Source organism: Mus caroli, unplaced genomic scaffold (genome assembly GCF_978045245.1).
Source record: "Mus caroli unplaced genomic scaffold, Mus_caroli_1 scaffold_8, whole genome shotgun sequence".
NCBI lineage: Eukaryota > Metazoa > Chordata > Mammalia > Rodentia > Muridae > Mus > Mus caroli.
Window position 1 is genome coordinate 11,326,778 of NW_028227263.1, and position 19,634 is coordinate 11,346,411.

Here is a 19,634-nt window from a genome sequence, read left to right on the forward strand (position 1 = left end):
GGTAGAAATTAGCTGAATCTCTTAGCTGAATCTCAGAAACCATGTGATGGCTCCAGTCAGCTGCTTAGCTGAAATCAATGACCAACCCTGTGGTCTTAGAATCTATGCAAATCAAGGTACCCTAGAACACACCACATTTTCACTCTTTATGAAAAGGCCAGTCCTTAATACTTTTTTATAGAAGACTTAAGGAGGTACAGACCAAGCATCTACTTGCAGGGCAGCTTATTGGTTCTGCTGTGATCCAGAAGGCAGAGCTTGGTTTGAGTATTCCTTTGGAGAAGCACATGTCTAAAACATTCTTTCAAGAGCCCAGGGTGGCCAAGGAAAGGCTCCTGGGAGTTTGTTGTTGAGATGGATCTTGAAGGGTTGATTATCACATAGATGACTGCAGAGGGAGGTGGAAGCTTTGCCAGCCCATAGGCGCTGTAAAGCTTTTCAGGAGGGGAAGAGCTCGAATTCCCAAGCAACCAGCTGTACTGGCATCAGGGTGGTCCTGGCTGCTTCCTGGTGACAGGACACCGTCAAGAGGCTGCACGCTGAGGTCACCTGTCCCCGTATGTGCTCACACACAATTGATGTCGAAATTGCAATAAATACCTTTCTGTGTTTATACAAATTAATGGGATTTGGTGACTTGGGTTTTACAAGAGCCGCCTCAGAAGCTTGGAGGACTTGGTACCTAGTTGCTTGTTGACTTTGAAACAGACAAGGGCTTAAGGAAGCCTGACCTTGCCAAATGAAATCAGAAGGAGGGCCTGGTGTGTGTGTGTTCTAGATTATAGATTACCTTCCTAATTTTACTGATGAAAAGTCCCCTCCATTTCACTGATAATGGAGTAGATATAGTTGTATTCTTTTTTCCTCCAAAGAACCCAGACTATATACAGCTCTAAGAAAATCCATGAAAGATCCAGAAGGGGGTTGAACATGATTCTCACCAGTCTGAGTTTTATAAAAGTAGAACTTCTGTAAGCAGGTCTGAGCACATGGGGTTTTCCCATATCTTTGAGCAAAGCACATACAGAAAGGGCTTCTCTTTGCTGAGACTAAACAGCTGACAAATCAATATAAGAGAGGAAGGGTGTATTGTGGCTTTCAGTTGGGGGATACAGACCATCATTGTAGAGGATGCACATCAGCAGAATCAGCTCACAGTTGTGGTGGTAAGAAAGAGAGGTGGTTTGCTTTTTTCTGGGTGGATTGGGAAGTAGAGATCCAACAGGAAGTGAAGTCAGGCTATAGAAAGTTCAAGGCCAGCCCTCTAGCATCCCATCTCCTCCAGCAAGACCCCACCTCCAAAAGTACCACCAAGCATTCAACCACATGAGCAAACGGCAGACATGTAAGAAAATACACCCCATTAAATGAATTCCCCATGAGTCACACCAAATCCTTGAAGAGCTATAAAAGGAAAGAGTGTGTGGGGAATGAAATTGGGATTGATCTCATGAGAAATGGAAGAACACTTGTTCCTAGTCCTCAAAAAGCAAATCCTGTACTTACCACTTGGCTACAGTGTATTGGGGTCCAGAGTACATGTGGATCACACTAGGCTAATAGGGGCTGGAACCCAGTCCTGCTTCTCACTGGTCTACAGTGAACCTGACAGGCAGGTAAAACTCACCTTTTGAAAACTAACGAACAGCAGCCCGACAATGCCAAGCATCATGAGCATGCCATGGGAATGGGAGGAAGACTGAGGCCACAGAAGGAAGCTTCTGCAAGGGCAGACAGAATCATCGTGACCACTCGGGGAAGAGCGTCTAAGTGAGGGGTTTATCTAGAGTGTGTGTGTGTGTGTGTGTGTTTAGGCTTGTCTAATTATCTTAATTGATGTGGAAAGACCCAGCCTGAAAGCAAGTAGTATCATCCCTGGATTGTTTAGGGCCCTGGAAGTAAGAGTAGAGAAATCTAGTTGAGCAGTAAGCAAACAAGCCTTTATTCTTTCTTCCTCTGCTTTTGACGATGCATCTGACCTGCTGCCTCAAGTTCTTGCCTTGGCATGCCTGAAATGAGGGACTGTCCTGGAACTGTAAGCCAAATGAACCCCTTCTCCTCTAAGTTTGCTTTTGTCAGGATATTTTATGACAGTGACAAAAGTGAAACTAAAACACTGCTCAAGGCAGGTGGAGTCTTTCCACTTGAGTGATCTTGGAGCCACTCTGAATGCTTCCCTTCGTTCCCTCCCTCCAGGGAGGTGTACCCTCTGCCTTCTGCCTCTCTTCTCCTGGCCAAGCTGCAGAGCACATATCCCATTTATCAGATGGGCTTGGTGATATTAAGCAGACTCAAAATCCATAGCAGCCACCTCCCCCACAGCCGAGGTGACACTCCCTCGCCCCCCCCCCCCCCAGCATTGTGGTTTCTTGGATATAGACCTGCTTGTTTTGTGCCCATTGAACTGCTGGGTCCAGGATCCCACATTCTGCTCTCACGGTGCTAAAAACAGTTCCAAAAACAAGAGCCCTGGAAGTGTCAGGTGGCCCACAGTACCTTTTGTTTCCTCTTGGAAATAGAACCAAAGCTCAATTGTGGTATCAGGTGCTCTAAAGAAACAGACGGAGGAGAAAATGAATGGCTGGTTTCCAGAATAGATCATATACAGTTAATTGGAGATTGTGAAAAGTCTTACAAGTACAGTTTACAATGTTTTGATCCCCCCAGGACACCATGCCTTTGGCTGTCTACACTGGCTCCACCCTGGCCTCCTGTAGCTCCTAAAGAATGCTAATTCAAAATTGGGTTTGAGACTCTGCTTAAAGTCTTCTCTCCTTCTCTTGAGGGAAGTCTCCAATTATGCACATATTTGAATATGCACAATGACCAGGATCCAGACAGACTTACCTGGAACTCTGTTGGTTCATTCTGGGATGTTCCAGGAGCCCTGACTTGGGTGGAACTTAGGGTGAGGCACCAGGAGGACCTGTGCCTCACTGCATCCTGTTTTGCTGTCTTCTCTCCTCACAGCCGCCAACTTTCTGAACGGTCCCCTCTTAAACACCATGTCATGGAGTGGGATGGATAAAACCATTACAAACTGCACTTGTAATCATAAAAATATCATAGTCCTTTCTTTAATGACTGATAGGACAGGCTGCAAGCTGATCCACAAAGATGTATTCCACACTGTGAACCAGTAACTGTGTTTTATTGTCCATTCCTTAATAGCCCTGTCTTCCTGTACCTTCATGGAAGCCTGACTCCTTAGGGTTGTCTAGGCTTTCCAGAAAGCACAACAGCTGCTCAGATATAACCCATTGCGTTAGGACTCTAGGAGAACTATTTGAACCACACCCTTGACTAAATTAAGGCTGAAAGTCTCATGGGCATTCCAAAGTCACTGCTTTTTCAGGTGTTGTAAATGGTAGAAAGAATTTTTTAGATATACCATTTTAAAGATATTATTAAAGATAAAGATTTTGTGTATAATGTATATATTATACACACACACACTGTTCTACTTGTATTTTTACTGTAATAGACTACCCTGACAAAAAGCAACTTGAGGGAGAACAGGGTTTATTCTACCTTACAGTTTATCACTATGGAGAAATCAAAGCAGGAATTTCAAACAGCTGCTCATATCACAGCTTGTTTGTTTTGTCTGTGCACAGTTGGATTTCTTCACTCCCATACAATTCAGAATACCCTGAATAGGGAATGGTGCCACCCACAGTGGACTAGGTCTTCCCACATCCGTTAACATAATTAGTTCAACCCACCACAGGCAAGCCCAAAGGCCAATCCAATGTAAACAGTCGTTCATTGAGCCTTTCTTCCCAGGTGATACTAAATTTTGTCCAGTTGATAATTGAAGCTAACCATTAACATGCACTTAAACTTTAAAAAACAAAACAAAATACAGAAACAATGTCATGATTTCATGCCTACTCTAGTGTACTTTTTTTAGTCAAAGGGCACTAGTATATGTGACTTGTCCATGACTCCTCTAGGCTTTAAAGGGTCTAAGAGGCCATTCATATTACAGAGGTAGAATCTCTGAGTCTCCTTGCTGAAGAACTGCAGGCAGGAGCTAGACCTTCCCTTTCAGAATATTCTAGGGGTGGTTGGGAAGTCTCCCTGTCTTTAGAACCCTCTGAACCTAGTGTATAAAGTTTTCCCTTGAGCAGTGCTCTCACACTTGTCACTTCACCAAGACATGACTTCTTCCTGCTAAAAGAAGTGTTTGGTGGGGCAGCGCTCTGTGCAGTAGTTCATGTACTCTCATAAAATATCCTATCAAGAGGTGATGTAGGCCGGGCAGTGGTGGCGCATGCCTTTAATCCCAGCACTTGGGAGGCAGAGGCAGGCGTATTTCTGAGTTCGAGGCCAGCCTGGTCTACAGAGTGAGTTTCAGGACAGCCAGGGCTTTACAGAGAAACCCTGTCTCCACAAAACAAAACAAAACAAAACAAAACAAAACAAAACAAAACAAAACAAAACAAAACAGTGATGTAAGGAAAGGAAGGGCATATAAGTCTTATAGTTCCAAATTTCAGTCTATTATTGGGAGAAGCCAAAGTCAAGAGCAGACAGAGAATAAATTCAGGAACCCTTGCTTGCTTGTATGTATAGTACTTAGCTAGACTTTTTTTCTATTTTTCTAAAGATTTGCTTTTACCTTATACATATGAATGTCTGTCTGAACATGTCTACCATATGTATGTGTGATGTCCACAAAAGCCAGAAGTATCAGATCCTTTGAAATTGGAGTTAACAAATAGCTGTGAGCCACCCTGTAGAACTGAATCTGAGTCCTCTGCAAGAGCAGCCAGAGCTCTTAACAAGTTCAGGGCCCAGCCATGAAATGATACCAGTCTGCTTCAGTATGGGCCTTCCTACTTCAATTAGCAATCCAGACAACCCCATCTCAGTCATGTCCACAGGCCAGCCTGATGTACATAATCCCTCATGAAGACTTTCTTCCTCGGTGATTCTAGATTGTGTCAAGTTCACAACTAAAAGATTAGGGCATGTGCTTCCACTCTATTTAACTGTTGCTGAGGCCAGCTACTGGATGGTCAATTGGAACCCACAGTATTTGTCTCAGGATGTAGCTTGGAGGAGGGTTAACAACCACAGAGAATGTTCTGGCTCTCCCTCAGGGTTGCTCCATACATTGTGCTATTCTGTATCTCCTAAAATTAATCCTTTTTCTATTTCTTCCAGATAACTTGTTCAAACCCAAAGAAAGATGCATTTCAGAGAAGGAGATGCATATGAGATCTAAAAGGTACTTGGCTATTGTGGGAAGTATGGAAATTGCTGGAGAGAGGTTTGGGGAGCTTGAAGGGCCCAGATGCTGTCCCTTGGGCCAGGGCTTCCAGCCCTATATTTAAGTGCTGGGTCTCCTTGGCTGCTGATCTGAAGATCTGGCTGAGGTGAGCAAAGTTGTCGAACTGTGCCACGGAATGTTTATGCTGCTCTTGGACCAACTTTAGGAAAGTGGTAGGTCTTGGATTCAGGAGCAGGCCCATAATTGGTCCCTAAGTGATCAGCAGATTCTGAACTGGAACTCTTCCGTGCATTTGCCCCGTGGCTCTGGGCGGGAGCCATGTGCGGTTGTACCTTTGAAAGTAATTTTACGAGGAAGCAAGAACCCCTTTTTTTTCTGGAGGACCTTGACTGTGGCAGTCCCGAGGAAAAGCTTCCAAGCTGGAAGCTGGCAAAGCATGTGGCCAGAGGGGCCTCGGAGGGGGCACAAAGTGGCTTTTCTGGCAGGTCTGTCTCTGGCAGTCTTGGTAGGGGCTGCCAGGGTTCTCCCCGCTTTGCCTGACCAGTCACCATTCAAGACTCCCACTAACTCTTAGCACCCTGGGACACACAAAGGCTACCATTCTTCCTCGGGACCTGGCTCCTTAACCAGGACACAAAAGCTCAGCAGGGTTGACCACGTTCACACACATAAAATGTCATTAAGTGGTAATAAAGTACCTAGCCCTGGGAGAGATTATAGTAATTAAATCAAATTGATAGTGCACACAGAGACACCAACGAAATAGGAAGAATAATTTTGCCCCCACTCCGGACCGTAAATCTCTGCTTTTACTGTGATTATGTTGTTTCCGGGATAATTAAGTAACTTTGGTTACCTACAGGGAACCTCTCTGAATGTAAGAAAATAAGAAATGGGGGCACACCATTAATGACATGACTCCCCCGCATTCTAACCGGGCTTATAAGCGGTCAGTCCCTGCATTTGAAGACTTGCTGTTTGATAAGTGAAAAGTTGTATACGGCTTGCAACAAAAAGTGTTCTCCACAACCAGCAGCAACAACAACAACCTTCCCTTCTTGATCCCCAAACCTAAAACTGCTATTACAAGATGAAGCAATTTAAATAATGGACTTCAAAGAAGTGATAAGAAGACAGAGTTCTGTCCGGGCAAGTCTCTAAAGGAAACGCTGATGTTTGAAGATGACCAGTAAGCTACGTGAAGCTAGATTCACAGCCTGTGGTTGTCCTTAACTGGCCTCCTCAGGAGGACCAAGCAATTGGATCTCTTTGCTCTGTGGAACATACCTGGGTAGGCACCGATCCCAGCTTTCCACAGTCACCCAAAACTGCTTTTTCTTTGTGTCCCTTGTCATGGATGATGTTGGTTATATTTTTATTCAGATCAAGCAATAGGGGTTAAGCTGAAGTTCCCTCAAGACCAAGTAGCCAGCTCTTCTTTGCTTGGCCCCAGACCTATCTGCTCATAGTCGGTCTCCTTTCTCTTCCCCTTAAAAGCCTCCCGTTGGTACATTACGCAGGCACCCGGTCTTCAACCATGCACAGTGTTGTGCTATGCATGCCTTTTCTTCTGTATCTTGTCATTTTCTGGCATCATCTGTAAGCGTTCCCAAGATGCAGATGTCTGTCCTTGTTTTTGACTGCCTGTGCAGTGTCTTTGTGGGGTTAAACTATTATATATCAGATCTCATCTGAGGAAACAGTGCAGGACCAGAGGTGGGATGTGGAAGCTTTTGTTTCAACTTCCCAGTTGAGTCGGGTGGTCATCTCCAGGAAGGATGGTCTGTGGATCTCGGGAACTGCCCACCCGAGGGCTTTGAGACCAGTTCCCTTGTGGTTTTCTCTCGCTCCTTGTTTCAGTCACTCTCACGTGAAGCAAAGGCGTGTTTCTTTATTCACACATTTGCATAACCCTCACTAAGACCCACAGTGTGCTAGGCTCTGTCAGAGTACAGGCCACTCAGGATTCCATGATTAGCTGTGTGCTGTGTAGTTGGAACACAGTGCTTCACAGTTAAGTAAGAAGCGTTCCACTTGAACGCTTGAGGTTCCAATGCTGGCCCACTGTTAGTCACCCAAGGGGCTTTACCCTGCTTTCTCCATCCTGCTGGAACTCATGTTCTTTGTTGTATGACAAAGTCCCCCTAGCTGCTACTTCCAGCTATCATGAGCATTGAGTGTGATTACCCTGATGCTCAGTCACCAAGATGTCAACCACTGATATTGTCATTATTCTTCCATACTTTGTGTTCATGCTTATAAGGGCAGGAAATCTCAAATCATCTGACTTCATACATGAGAGAAAATGAGAAAGAGATGTTTGAACTGAGAGCCTTGTATAGCTCAGGAACCTATAGGCTCAGGATGTAGTGAATCCATTGTATTGGAGAAAAACCAATTGGCATCAGTACCTAAAGAGTTTGTGTTGAGGAGGCGGAAACAACCTTCCAGACAAGGGTCTCTTAGGCCACACTGATAACTCAGAAGATCATAATTTTACGTGGGGACAAGGACAAAATACTTGAGTCTGGAGTGTACTTAGAATCAGCTTAATCAGAGACGTGCCATGCGCTAAGAGAAGCAAGCATTTTTTTTTTCTCCAATCTATGATTCTTGCTGCTGCCATTCATCAAGTCACAGGAAGTCGAAAATTGGACGGCAAAATTGGGACTCTGTAGAGAATTTTGACATTCAGAATAGCAAAACCAGTTGGGTAATGCAGGCTGAGAGGTGATTTCCACGCAGATGCCTGGCCTCCCGGCTTGCCTGCTGCACGGCCCAGGAAGCATCATTGAGATGCTGTTCTCAGGGTGACTGTGTCCTGGGACCTCAAAGAAGTTCTTTTCTTTTTCAGGGTCACTATGAATTTCATTAGGTTTACAAATGTACTTGTTTCATTTTAAGTTTTTGTCTTTATTTTTTTTTTTTAACAAAATAAAAGTTAAAAAAAAAAAAAGCTAGTTGGACAAGACAAACCAACAGCAGGAAAAGAGCCCAAGAGAAGGCACTAGAATCAGAAATCTACTCACTCACACACTCAGCACTCTCATGGAAATACTAAACTGAAAGCTATAATATATACGTAGAGGACATGTAGATTCACACAGGCCGGGTACCTGCTGCCTCAGTCTCTGTGAGTTTATATGGGCTTTGCTCAGTTGACTTAGAGGGCCTTGCTTTCCTGGTGCCCTGCATCCCCTATGACTCCTCCTCCTCTTCCACAGGGTTCCCTGTCCTCTGAGGGCTACTTGTGGGCTCCTTCCTGCTGACTAAGCAGGGCTGCCCCCTCACACCAACACTTGGCACCGCTGGCTCACCATGTCCTCTGTCTCTTTCAGAATCTATAATAATTTGCCGGAAGTTAAAAAGAAAAAAGAAGAGCAGAAGAAAAGAATGATCTTACAGAGTAACCGGCTCCGAGCAGAAGTCTTCAAAAAGGTAGCTAGCTGCCTGGCGCAGGTTCTAGGTGGGCGGTCCACAGGCGGTTGAAGAACTTGACATCTTTGTTTCCCTTGCTCCTCCAGCAATTACTGGACCAGCTCCTTCAAAGGAATGCAGTTTGATCCCAGGAGGCTCTGCTAGCTCTGGATCTGGGAACACCTGACGACGACGCTGGATGAACCGTTACATTTAACACTATCTCCACACGTGCAAGACACCTTTACTCCTGATTTCTCTTTTTCCCACAAAGGAAATGTCACTTTCTGAATGTCCCAAACAGAAGCAACAGTCCGGCAGGCAATGGATCAGCAGTCCATTGCTGGGACTTCAACACCTTACCCGACTTAGTCCCTTCCAGCTTCCTTGGCTTGTGAATTTTACCCACTGCTTCTGAAGTTTCCATTGTACCAATTCCACCCAAGCAGGAAAGCTTATACTCACGTGTGCTTGGTTTTTTTTTTGGGGGGGGGGGCGGGGGGGAGGGACATGTTTCTTTTTCCAAATTTTTTGCAAAAGTCTACCACATTTTAACTTCAAATCCCATGGCTGCCAGTTCTGAAATTTAAAGTCAAAGTTCGTGTTCTGTACACATCCTGGAGTGTCAGAGGCTGATTTTGAGAGGGACGGATGGAGAGGCAGAACACAGAACAAGCAGAAGAGCCCTCTACCTCTCTGCTGCCCCACCCACAGGGCCTGCCTTGGTTAGCCAGAGCACCTGTTTCCGTGGGAGCCAGGAGAATGACTGAGTAAAGCTGACAGCATCTTCACCACCCACGCACAGAAGTTATCTTGACCAAATGGCCTATTGGTACCTACTCTTCATTTATTCTTTCAAGCACTCCTCCTAAATATGTATTTGTGGAGTTGAGAGCAGATTAGTTTTTGCAACCAACGTGGAAATAAAAACAGTTATTTGGAACGCAAGCATTTCTCTGCCCTGTATTCTGATCAGTAATGACAATACCCCCTACAACCCCATGACGATACCATGTCTCCTTCACCTCTATCTTTGGCCACCATGACAGTCCCTGTGCTTCCAGATGACCAGTGGGGAATGTTGCCTCTCTGTAGCTGGTGCAAAGAAGCTGAAATGACTTCCCAGGCAGTGTGTAGGAGTCTCCAGTGAAGGTGTAGAGAGTGGTGCAGGAGCCCTGGTGACACCCCTGTCCTGTCATCCATCTGACTGCCACACATGTCCTCTCTTTCTGGAGCACATCTTTTTTTTTTTTTTTAATTAGTCAGTCCAACCATTTATTTAAAGTAAATTACTGAAGTTGGGAAAAAGTTGGAAAGTATTTTATAATACGTTAAAATTGGGGATTAATATTAAGATGATGTCTTTATTTTGTTCCAAAGCTTAATATGTAAGGATACAGATTTGGGGTGATAAAACAGATTATTTGCTAACATGGTTGAGTTTGTTTGGTTCTTTTTGTTTGTTTGTTTTTATTAGATATCTTCTTTATTTACATTTCAAATGTTATTCCATTTCCTGGTTTCCCCTCTGAAAATCCCCTACCCCCTCCCACCTTCCCCTGCTCATTAACCCACCTACTCCTGCTTCCTGGTCCTGGCATTCCTCTACACTGGAGCATAGAACCTTCACAGAACCAAGGGCCTCTCTTCCCATTGATGACCGACTAGGCCATCCTCTGCTACATATACAGCTGGAGCCATGAGTCTCACCATGTGTATTCTTTGATTGGTGGTTTAGTCCCTGGGACCTTCTGGGGGTACTGGTTAGTTCATATTGTTGTTCCTACGATGGGGCTGCAAACCCCTTCAGCTCTTTGGGTCCTTTCTCTAGCTCCTTCATTGAGGATCCTGGGAGCACATCTTTTTTGTAATTGTCAAACTTAAAATATCTCCCTGAGGTCTCTCTCCTGGTACTGTCCTCTCTGCTATGCTCTTCAGCAGAGCCAACACCATCACTTCCTCTTTTTCTTTATCTCTTAATTGCTTTATTTATTTGTAGGTATCTGTCACTATGTCTCTGTGTGTATACACAAATATGTGTGTGCTCACCTGTTCAGATGCATGTGTGTGGGTATGTGTGTGCTTACTTGAGGAGGCCAGAGGACAATCTTACAATCTTAGGTATCAGAGTTCAGACACTATCTGTTTTAAGTATGTATTTATTTAAGACAGGATGTCTCACTTGACCTGGGACTTGACAAATAGGGTAGGCTTACTTGCCACTGAGGCCCAAAGGTCTACTTATCCCAGCCTCTCCAGCAATGGATTACAGAATGGCATTAAAAACAAACAAATAAGTTAGGCAGTAATGTTACGTGCCTTTAATCCCAGCACTAGGAGGCAAAGGTAGACAGATCTCTGAGTTCAAGGTCAGCCTGGTCTACAGAGTGAGTTCCATGATAGCCAGGGCTACGCAGAGAAACCCTGTCTTGGAAAAAAAAAACAAAAAACAACCAACTAAACAATAAAAACCATAGGCTATGGGGCCCAACACAACTTGGTGTGCTTTCCCATGCTATTATTGGCAGGCTGTCTCCAACAACTAGAATCTACACTTGTGCTTCATTATGCCTGCCACGTTCAGAGGAAGCAACTTGACAGAACCTTCATGAACAGAAGCTCTGGGGTGCCACTACTGTTCCTGGTCTGTGGCCTTGGACCGAGGTGCCATTCAGCATCCAGCCAGGAGAGAGACCACATGGTAATCCAAGGATGCTTAATGTACTGAATCATTCACCATATAGAGAATTGTCTAGTAAGAAGTGGAGGCAGCTTTGAAGAGCCCAAGTAGCCACAGAAATAAAGGAGCTGCACTAGAAGAACTAGAGTGTGGCTCAGCAGATGACAGAGAATGCTTTGTACTGCCCCACCCGTAGAACTTACTGAAAATCCACCCTCTGAGACTTGCCTTGAGGCTTGACAGAAACCTGACCTGCCTGGGGATTTTGAGCCCCCTCTGCTTCAGCAGCAGTCAAAGGGGGGTGGGGAGGTGGGGTGAGGGGAAATGCATGCTTTGTAGGGCTTGGCACAGTACCTTGCTGAGCCGTATCTCTCCAGCGCCCCCTACTGACCAAGTTTAGCATTGCTCAGCCACCTAAGGGAGACTCTACAAAGGGCAGGATCCATTTTAACTGAGCAGACAAAAAAGGGTAGAAACGGGGCGGAGGGTGGGGGTGGGGTGAAAGGAGAAGATTCAGTAAAGACCTGGCACAGTTGGTTGTTTATCCTTGCCTCAGTTTCCCTAACTGCCAGATGCAAGGTAAGTATAGTACCTTCTTCATGCGGTTGCTATGGAAATAAAGTGGATGGGAGTGGAGTGTGTGGAAGAATGCCTGGCCCAAAGCAAACACATCATGAGTGTTTCCTGGCATGCACAGAGGTGGGAGGAGAAGCTCATGGGCCATGAGTTGGTTGAGAGGGCTTAGCAGTGAGATGCTTCAAAAGGCCATTGTATGCTTAGCTTTACTGCGTCTGGTCAGTCCTGTAAGCAGGAAGTTTTATCATAAAGTTTGGTTGGGGACTGGGAAGGTGACTCCATAGGTGGAGGGGTACTTTCCCAAGGCATGGCAGACAGCCTGACTTTGATCCCCAGGACCCACAGGGCAGAAGGGGAGAAGGGGAGAGCCGACTCCACAGCTTGTCCCCTGGATCTCTTCACGTGCACATGGCATGTGCTTGCCCCCACACATAAGCGCAGTGAATAAGTAAAGAAATGCAAAATATTCTTGAAAACATTTGGTTGGCTGGTTTTAGGGTTTTTGAGATACAGTTTCATGTAACCCAGACTAGTTCTGAACTTTCTATGTAGCAGAGGCTGGCCTTGAACTTGTGATCGACCTGCAACCGCTTCCCAAGCTCCTGGCTTCTGGTAAACTTTCACATCCCCTCCATGTTCCCATCACCTTGGGAATCATTTCAGAGCAGCTCAGCAAAGTTTGTGTTTGCTTTTTTAAAATACTGTTAGGGCCTCTTCTAAGTACTCCAATGAATTCCTATGTACAGTTCAACAGCTTTTTCAAAAAAATGCACACTTTAAGTCAATTCTGCGATAGTTAAGGACAGACTCTCTTGGATGAAGATCCCGAGACATCTGTCCTTACTTTTCTTTAGTATCTCCAGAGTATTTCAGAAGCTTTTCCCATGCATCTAAATTCAGGGCCCAGCTGTTTCCAGACTGTTCGGTGATACTTAAGGAGGTGGGTTTGTGTCAGCTAACATTTTAAAGAGAGGATGCTAGATGGAGCCAACTTTTAAGAGTTCATAAAACACTCACCTTCACTCCAAACCTGCTGCTGAGTCCTCAAATGTAAAGAAGGAAGAGCCAACCACACATTAAATGGCACTGAAGAATGTTTTCAAGGGCGGTTCTTAACTAAGGTCCCAGAGAGGGGAACCACGTAGGAATATGGCATGTTGTCTGGTGTGGGGTAATATTCCCTCTGTTACGGCTGGGACAAGGCAGAAAATCAACATTTGGTTTCCTGTTGAGCTTATTTTCTTATTGTAGAAATTATTTTAATGCTGACAAATGGATCGAATACAGCCTGAGTTTCTCTTATGTTGTATAGTAATAACAGAAATACCTAATGTTATGATAAGTATAGAAATCAAGGCCTACAGAAATAACGCAGCCATTTCTTCCCTCCTCTCAGGAACTGGCCACCAACTGCTGAGTATTTTTCTTAAACTCAGACCTCAAGAAAGACTCCGTGGGGTTTGAAAATTCTAACTAGACTTTGCCATCTTAACGTCAACAAACAAGTTCTCTGAGAATGATTTGTTTGCATTTGAGGATGTCTTAGGTCCAGAATGGAGATGGCTTTTCAGAGATGCAGCATGAGGGGGCTGAGGAGTTTCTAAAGAAAGATTCCTGAGTTTGGACCAGGCAACATTTGAAATCCTTAGAGACATCCAGGTGGTAAGAGAACTGAGCCATCTCCCGGTGGTCCCCATGACTTCATGTGGAAGGAGCAATTCCTATTTGGGTTATGCATCCTGTCTGCCAGCTGGTAATGGAATAATGGGAAAACAATTGTCTTGGCTCTTCAGCCAGCGTCTGTTGCCAACCCAACTTCCTGGAAGCTGTCAGCTCCCCTGGGTGAGTCAGCAAATACTTGCTCTGTGGAGCAAGACTCTGAAAGAAGTACCGGTGAGGCAGCCAATCATGAGAGAGTGTGGATGATTCTCTGTCTCTCAGAGTCCCTACTTTTCACCATTCACTGGCAAAAAAAAAAAAAAAAAAAAAAAAAAAGTCATGCACTAGACCTGGCCTCTGAGTGTATCTGATGACCCACAGTCTGGGTATGAGGCACAGTGTATGCAGGAGGGGCAGGATGTGTCTGCCCAGGGAGGGTGATCTAATCATTGGTACATGAGAGTTCTGGGTCGAGCAACTAAGAATGTGGTAGGAAAAAAACCAAAAGACTTCTTTGGGTGGACAGGAATGCACTGTGTGCACTCTCAAAGGAAGTGAGCTGCTAAGTGACTACAGTGTGTCCATCAGCAGATGGCTCCACATGGTAAGGTTCCTTGAATTTGTACTTTCATCAAAATTGCCCACAAATGTGTAGCCCTGCAGGAACCTTTGAAATCCACCATCCTTGGCAGAAGCAGCCCATTCCTGGGACTGAATCACTTTGGAAGTTCCTCTAGCACGCTCTCCCTCTCCCTTCTCTCTTCTCCCTTCTCCCTTTTCCATTCTCCCTTCTCCCTTCTCCCTCTCTCTCCTCCCTTCTCCTTCTCCCTTCTTCTTCTCCTTCTCCCTTCTTCTCCCTCTCCCTTCTCCCTCTCCCTCTCCCGTCTTCCCTCCCTTTCCCCCTCCCTCTTCTTCCCCTCCCCATCTTGCTCTGTACAGTTGGGACAGGGCTGGCTGATCCTGGAAGAGCAGGCTATGCAACAGTACTGGAGATTCTGCAAGGTCCCTCACTAACATCCTGTGGCTTGTTTTCGAAGGCCAGGATCCTCCACCAAGGCAGACCTCTGTCTACGCATCACATGAACTGTAGCAATGACAACTTTGCAAGCTTCTCCAAAAGTTCAGAGCTTTTCTTCAAGTTTGCAGGTGGTGTCTCGATTGAAGATTTAATCTACGGTGCTCATCTGGAATGTGCACAAAAGGAGGGAGGCGACACTGAAATTCTAGTTGGTTCCTTTGCCTCTCAAAAAAGGTTTCTGGACACATCCTGAATGGCGCTTGTCGGGCCTTGGTGCAGTCAGAAAGGTGACTTCAAGTAGCAGTGTTTCTCCCAGATCTAAGTGCCTTAGACCCTGGGAAGGAACGAGCAGACTTATTCAGAGCATCTCAAGACAAACAAAGGAAAACTTTTAAAATTCTTAAAAGACAGGGAGGAAGGTGACTCCTCACTCAGTAGACTACCTGACATGCAGTAGTTGGTCCTGAGTGCTTCCCAGGAGCAAAAGCTGAGCTCAACAGCACACACCTGCAGTTCCAGCAATCCTAGCGCTGGGACAGAGAGACAGGAAGCTCTCTGGGCCTCTCTCACCAGCTCACCTAGCCAAAACCATGAGCTCTAGGCTTGGTGAGAGACCCTGTCTCAAAAATGAAGGTGGAGAACAATTGAAGTAGACACCAATTGTCATCATCTGGCTTCACACATATCCCCCCACACACACACACACAGCTGAAAAGAGGGAAAATATGATGGCTATTCGGGGTTGTGAACTTGAATATGTCTGGAATTAGCTACAACCCAAATGACTGGGCAAACTTGTGAGAGTTTTTTTTTTTTTGTTTTTGTCTTTTTTGTTTTTTTTGTTTTTGTTTTTGTTTTTTTTTTTTTTAATGAAATCATTAGTATTTGAAGTGGTAAGACTCATTTCTAATCTGGATATCTGAGGTGGAAAGATACACCTTTACTCCAGATCTCTCTCTCTCTCTCTCTCTCTCTCTCTCTCTCTCTCTCTCTCTCTGTATTTTGAAACATCGTATCTTTTTTCATTTTTTATTGGTTATTTTATTTAGTTACATTTCAAATGTTATCATGTTATTCCCCCTTCCCAGTTTCCCCTCCACAAGCGTCCTATCCCTGCCCCCCTCCTCCTGCCTCTATGAGGGTGCTCTCCCACCCACCTACTCATTCCTGCCTCACCGCCCTAGCATTACCCTATCCTGGGTCATCGAGCCTCCAGAGGACCAAGGGGCTCCCCTCCCAGTGATACCTGCTAAGGCAATCCTTTGCTACATATCCAGATCTTTTGAGGTCTGGGCCACACTTTTGCTGGCAACCTGTATAAATCCACCGAAGAAGGACGCTTACTCTCTATCTGCTTGCTTATACTCTCTCTGGCAAGTTGATTCTTCACTGGCATTACAGTCTACTTCCTTGGGATTCAGGTCTATGTTGAAGACCAGCTGAGACATCCAGCTCCATGAACTGAACAGCTACTGGATTCGTGGCCCTTCCATTGGTAGACAGCCATTGTTGGACTAGCTGGACGACATCCTGTGAGCCATGCCAATAAACCCCTTTATAAGTATGCCTGTGTGTGTGTGTGTACATATACATATATATGTGTATATGACATATCTTATATAATAATCACACTCATTGTTGGACTAGCTAGACCACATCCTATAAGCTGTTCCAGTAAATCCCTTTATAAGTGTGTATGTACATATATATATATATATATATATATATGTGTGTGTGTGTGTGTGTGTATGACATATATAATAATCACAGTCATTGTTGGACTAGCTAGACCACATCCTATTAAGCTGTTTCAGTAAATCCCTTTATAAATTATATGTATATATATGTGTGTGTGTGTGTGTGTGTGTGTGTGTGTATGCTTCAAAGACACTCTGAGCATTTCCCCTCTCCCCCTGGTGTGTGTATATATATATATATATATATATATATATATATATATATACACATATATGCTTCAAAGACACTGAGCATCATTTCCCCTGTTTCGAGCCTTGTGCCTCCCCCTGGTATGCCTGAAGTGGTGGGGCAGCTGCAAACAACATCAAGGAACCATAGAGCTGTCACCCATGCTGCCTGTGCAGGACAGGTGATCCCTTTGGTCAGAGGTGGTTGGCTGTGGTCTTACCTGCCCAGAGAGGAAAGGATAAACACTTCCACTGCCGTGGATTCATTCAGAACTCAGCCTCCACCTTTGTGCCGTAGCCATGGCAGCTTCTCTGGACATGATAGGATTACACAGACACCAGAGAGATGTATGATGACAGAGACCATGTGATCTTGCCTGTGCTTTCTATTACAAACCTCTCAGAATATATGAGTTTTGTTTCTGTTTGAAAGTATACCTGAAGGCTACTTAGGCCTGATTTAATTATTGTATGATGACATAATTACAGCTGTAATTCCAGCCTCACTTGCTCTCAGCCGATATGTTTGTTAAAATGACAAAGTAACTCAGAATGTTTTTGAAGGGATTTTTTTTTGTGGGGGAGGGGAGGGAGTGGGTATAGGCTGTGATATATAATATAATGACTGTGACATTTCATTAGCAATGCTGATTCTGACTATAGTGAATAAATATTTTTACATGGATTACGCTAGGGTATGTAGATGTCAGTATTTCTTAGCTGGTGGAGTATATATGGGGAAGGGTGACAAGATTTTTGGTAATGGGTTTGCTTTGGATCTGGGTGTTCTAAGTCTGCCTCTCATTAGCCCTTGAGAGCAATTTCCTCTCCTGCCACCGTTGCCAGCTCATGAAGAGGCTTCCAACTGGTTGACAGTGAAACTTCCTAAACAAAGCACAGACCCTGAACAGAAACCACTCTCCCCAAGGCACCTGCCACATGGTGGTTTTGTGTGTTTTTTTTTTTCTTTCAAGAATAGCTTGAGAAAGCATTTTGTTAAAGGCTAATGACATGCTACCTGCCAGCCCAGTGCTTCCCATGTTCCTGTTTGATCACAGTGGCTTTAATGCATGATAGCTGCTTTTCTGGATATTTTAGAAGCATCAGTACCACCATAAGGTCAACAGACCCATGACTGAATCAGGATCTTATCCCTTTGGAATCAAGAAGCCCTGCTTCCTTTAAAGACTCCATCTGTTTGAGGTGAGCAGCCTACTGAGGCTCACATTTGGGTTTTCATGTTCTACTTTGGTCCTCTTTCCTTGCCAAGAAGGGAGCCACTCTGTATCTGGTTCTCCCTTAGAGTAGCCAGGCCCTTTGCACACCAAGCTGGGCTGAAGGGAGAGAAGCTTAATGGGGGGTGGGGGGGGTGTCGCTGTGCAGGATCTTGGTGTTCAATGAATGCATGGGCATTAAACACGTTCTGGAACAGAGAGTGCACACTCAGAGAGCTGGTCCAGTTTATTGGAGGGGGGCATATTTATGTCCCTGGAGAGGTGGCCAGGGTCTCTGGGGAAAAGTTTATGTAGCTGTGTACCATTGGCTAGGTCAGGGGTGTTGGAAGATGCTTCATCTGCATACTGAGGCTATAGTGTTGCGGGGGCAGGGAACCTCAAAAGGTTGAACAATGAGTGATACCTGATAACTGCCAGGATAATAAATTCTTATGAGAGTTGATGCCAGGTTGGGAGTGGGGATGGAGCCAACACCTGCCATCCTCATCTGAGGTATATCCAAGGTTGAAATGCCCTCAACCCTTCCTCCTGTGATCTTGGGCCATTACAGTCCCACAGATGAGTCCCCTAGAGAGAGGTGAATAAGTCAGACAGAGGTCTGGGTCTTCTTACAGGGTCCCTAGGTAGCTGTGGACCCACTATGGACTGAACATTCATGTTTGTGTAGAGATGGGCTTCCAAGGAAATAAGCAAGGTTAGAAGGGTTCCCGAGGGTAGCCTTGGATCCAACAAGACTCCTGGCCTGTACCAAAACAGACATAAACAAGAACCTGCTGTCTCTGAGAGTGCACAGAGCACACACACAAATGGTGACAGCCTGCAAGCCAGGAGAGAAGACCTCAGATTAAACCTCACTGGCTAGCACCTTGATTCTGGATTTGACCTTCAGAACTGTGAGACATTTTTGTTGTTTTAAATGCCCAGTGGGGTGATATTTTATTATGGCACTCCAAGGAGACTCATTAGGGCCCTCATATGTCCTCTGCAGTCACGGTACGCCTCATCCATTCTGCTGATATCTGCTACATATATCTAGATGGACTAAGTCCCAGAGCTGGAAGCTGCTGGTTGTTCTTGTTGGTGATGCTCTACATTTGTGGACATTTGTGGAGACCATGAACATATCCCTTGAGGCATGGGCTGTCTCCCAAAGACACCCACAGCCTTAGAGATCTAGTCCATAGTCTGTGATACAGAAAGCTCTTTGCTCACATTAACCCAATTAAAGCACCATCCTGTCCAGTCCACTAGAAAGGGGTTTTACCTCAGCTTACATCCTGGATCCTTTCTGTTCTTGGCATAAAGTGCCATAGCCCAGATCTTTAGACACAGCTTTCCTCTTAGGATTACTATTGCTGTGACAAAACACCATGAGCAAAGCAGTTTTAGGGGGAAAAAAGGCTTATTCTGCTGTGCTTCCATATCACAGCTCATTACCAAAGGAAGTCAGGACAGGAACCCAAGCAGGGCAGGAAACTGGAGGCAAACTGATGCAGAGAACATGGAGGGATGCTGCTTACTGTCTTTCTTCTTATGCCTTGCTCAGCCTGCTTTCTTATAGCACCTAGGACCACCAGCCCAGGGATGGCACACAATGAGCTGGGCCCTCACCCATCAATTACTAAGAAAATTCCCTACTGCCTTGCCTACAGCGGGATCTTACGGAGGTGTTTGCTCAACTGATAACTCTAGCTTGTGTCAAGTTGACATAAAATTAGGCAGGACAGGTCTTGAAAATCCATAGATTCAGGAGACGTTTTTGCCCCTTCTCTAGAAAGTTTGGCTTTCCAATCCGTTATTGCAAGTATATCACGAGAGTGGTCTTTGGGCCTCAGAGATACTCAGTATCCACCCCCTCCCTTTTTATGGGATTTTCTCAGTTCTT

General features: G+C 45.1%; 1 protein-coding gene across 4 annotated transcripts in view; it reads left to right on the top strand.

The window, feature by feature from the left end:
* The window catches only part of CUNH10orf90 (chromosome unknown C10orf90 homolog), a 142,687-nt gene extending 133,571 nt beyond the window's left edge, over positions 1-9,116 (top strand). For all 4 annotated transcript variants that reach the window (XM_085841215.1, XM_021167523.2, XM_029479182.2 and 1 more), the window contains 3 exons: positions 5,173-5,236; positions 8,578-8,677; positions 8,764-9,116. In XM_085841215.1, the coding sequence (XP_085697341.1) occupies positions 5,173-5,236; positions 8,578-8,677; positions 8,764-8,802 (203 nt within the window). In that variant the 3' untranslated portion in view covers positions 8,803-9,116. The remainder of the gene's footprint in view (positions 1-5,172; positions 5,237-8,577; positions 8,678-8,763) is intronic.
* The last annotated feature ends 10,518 nt before the right edge of the window (positions 9,117-19,634 follow it).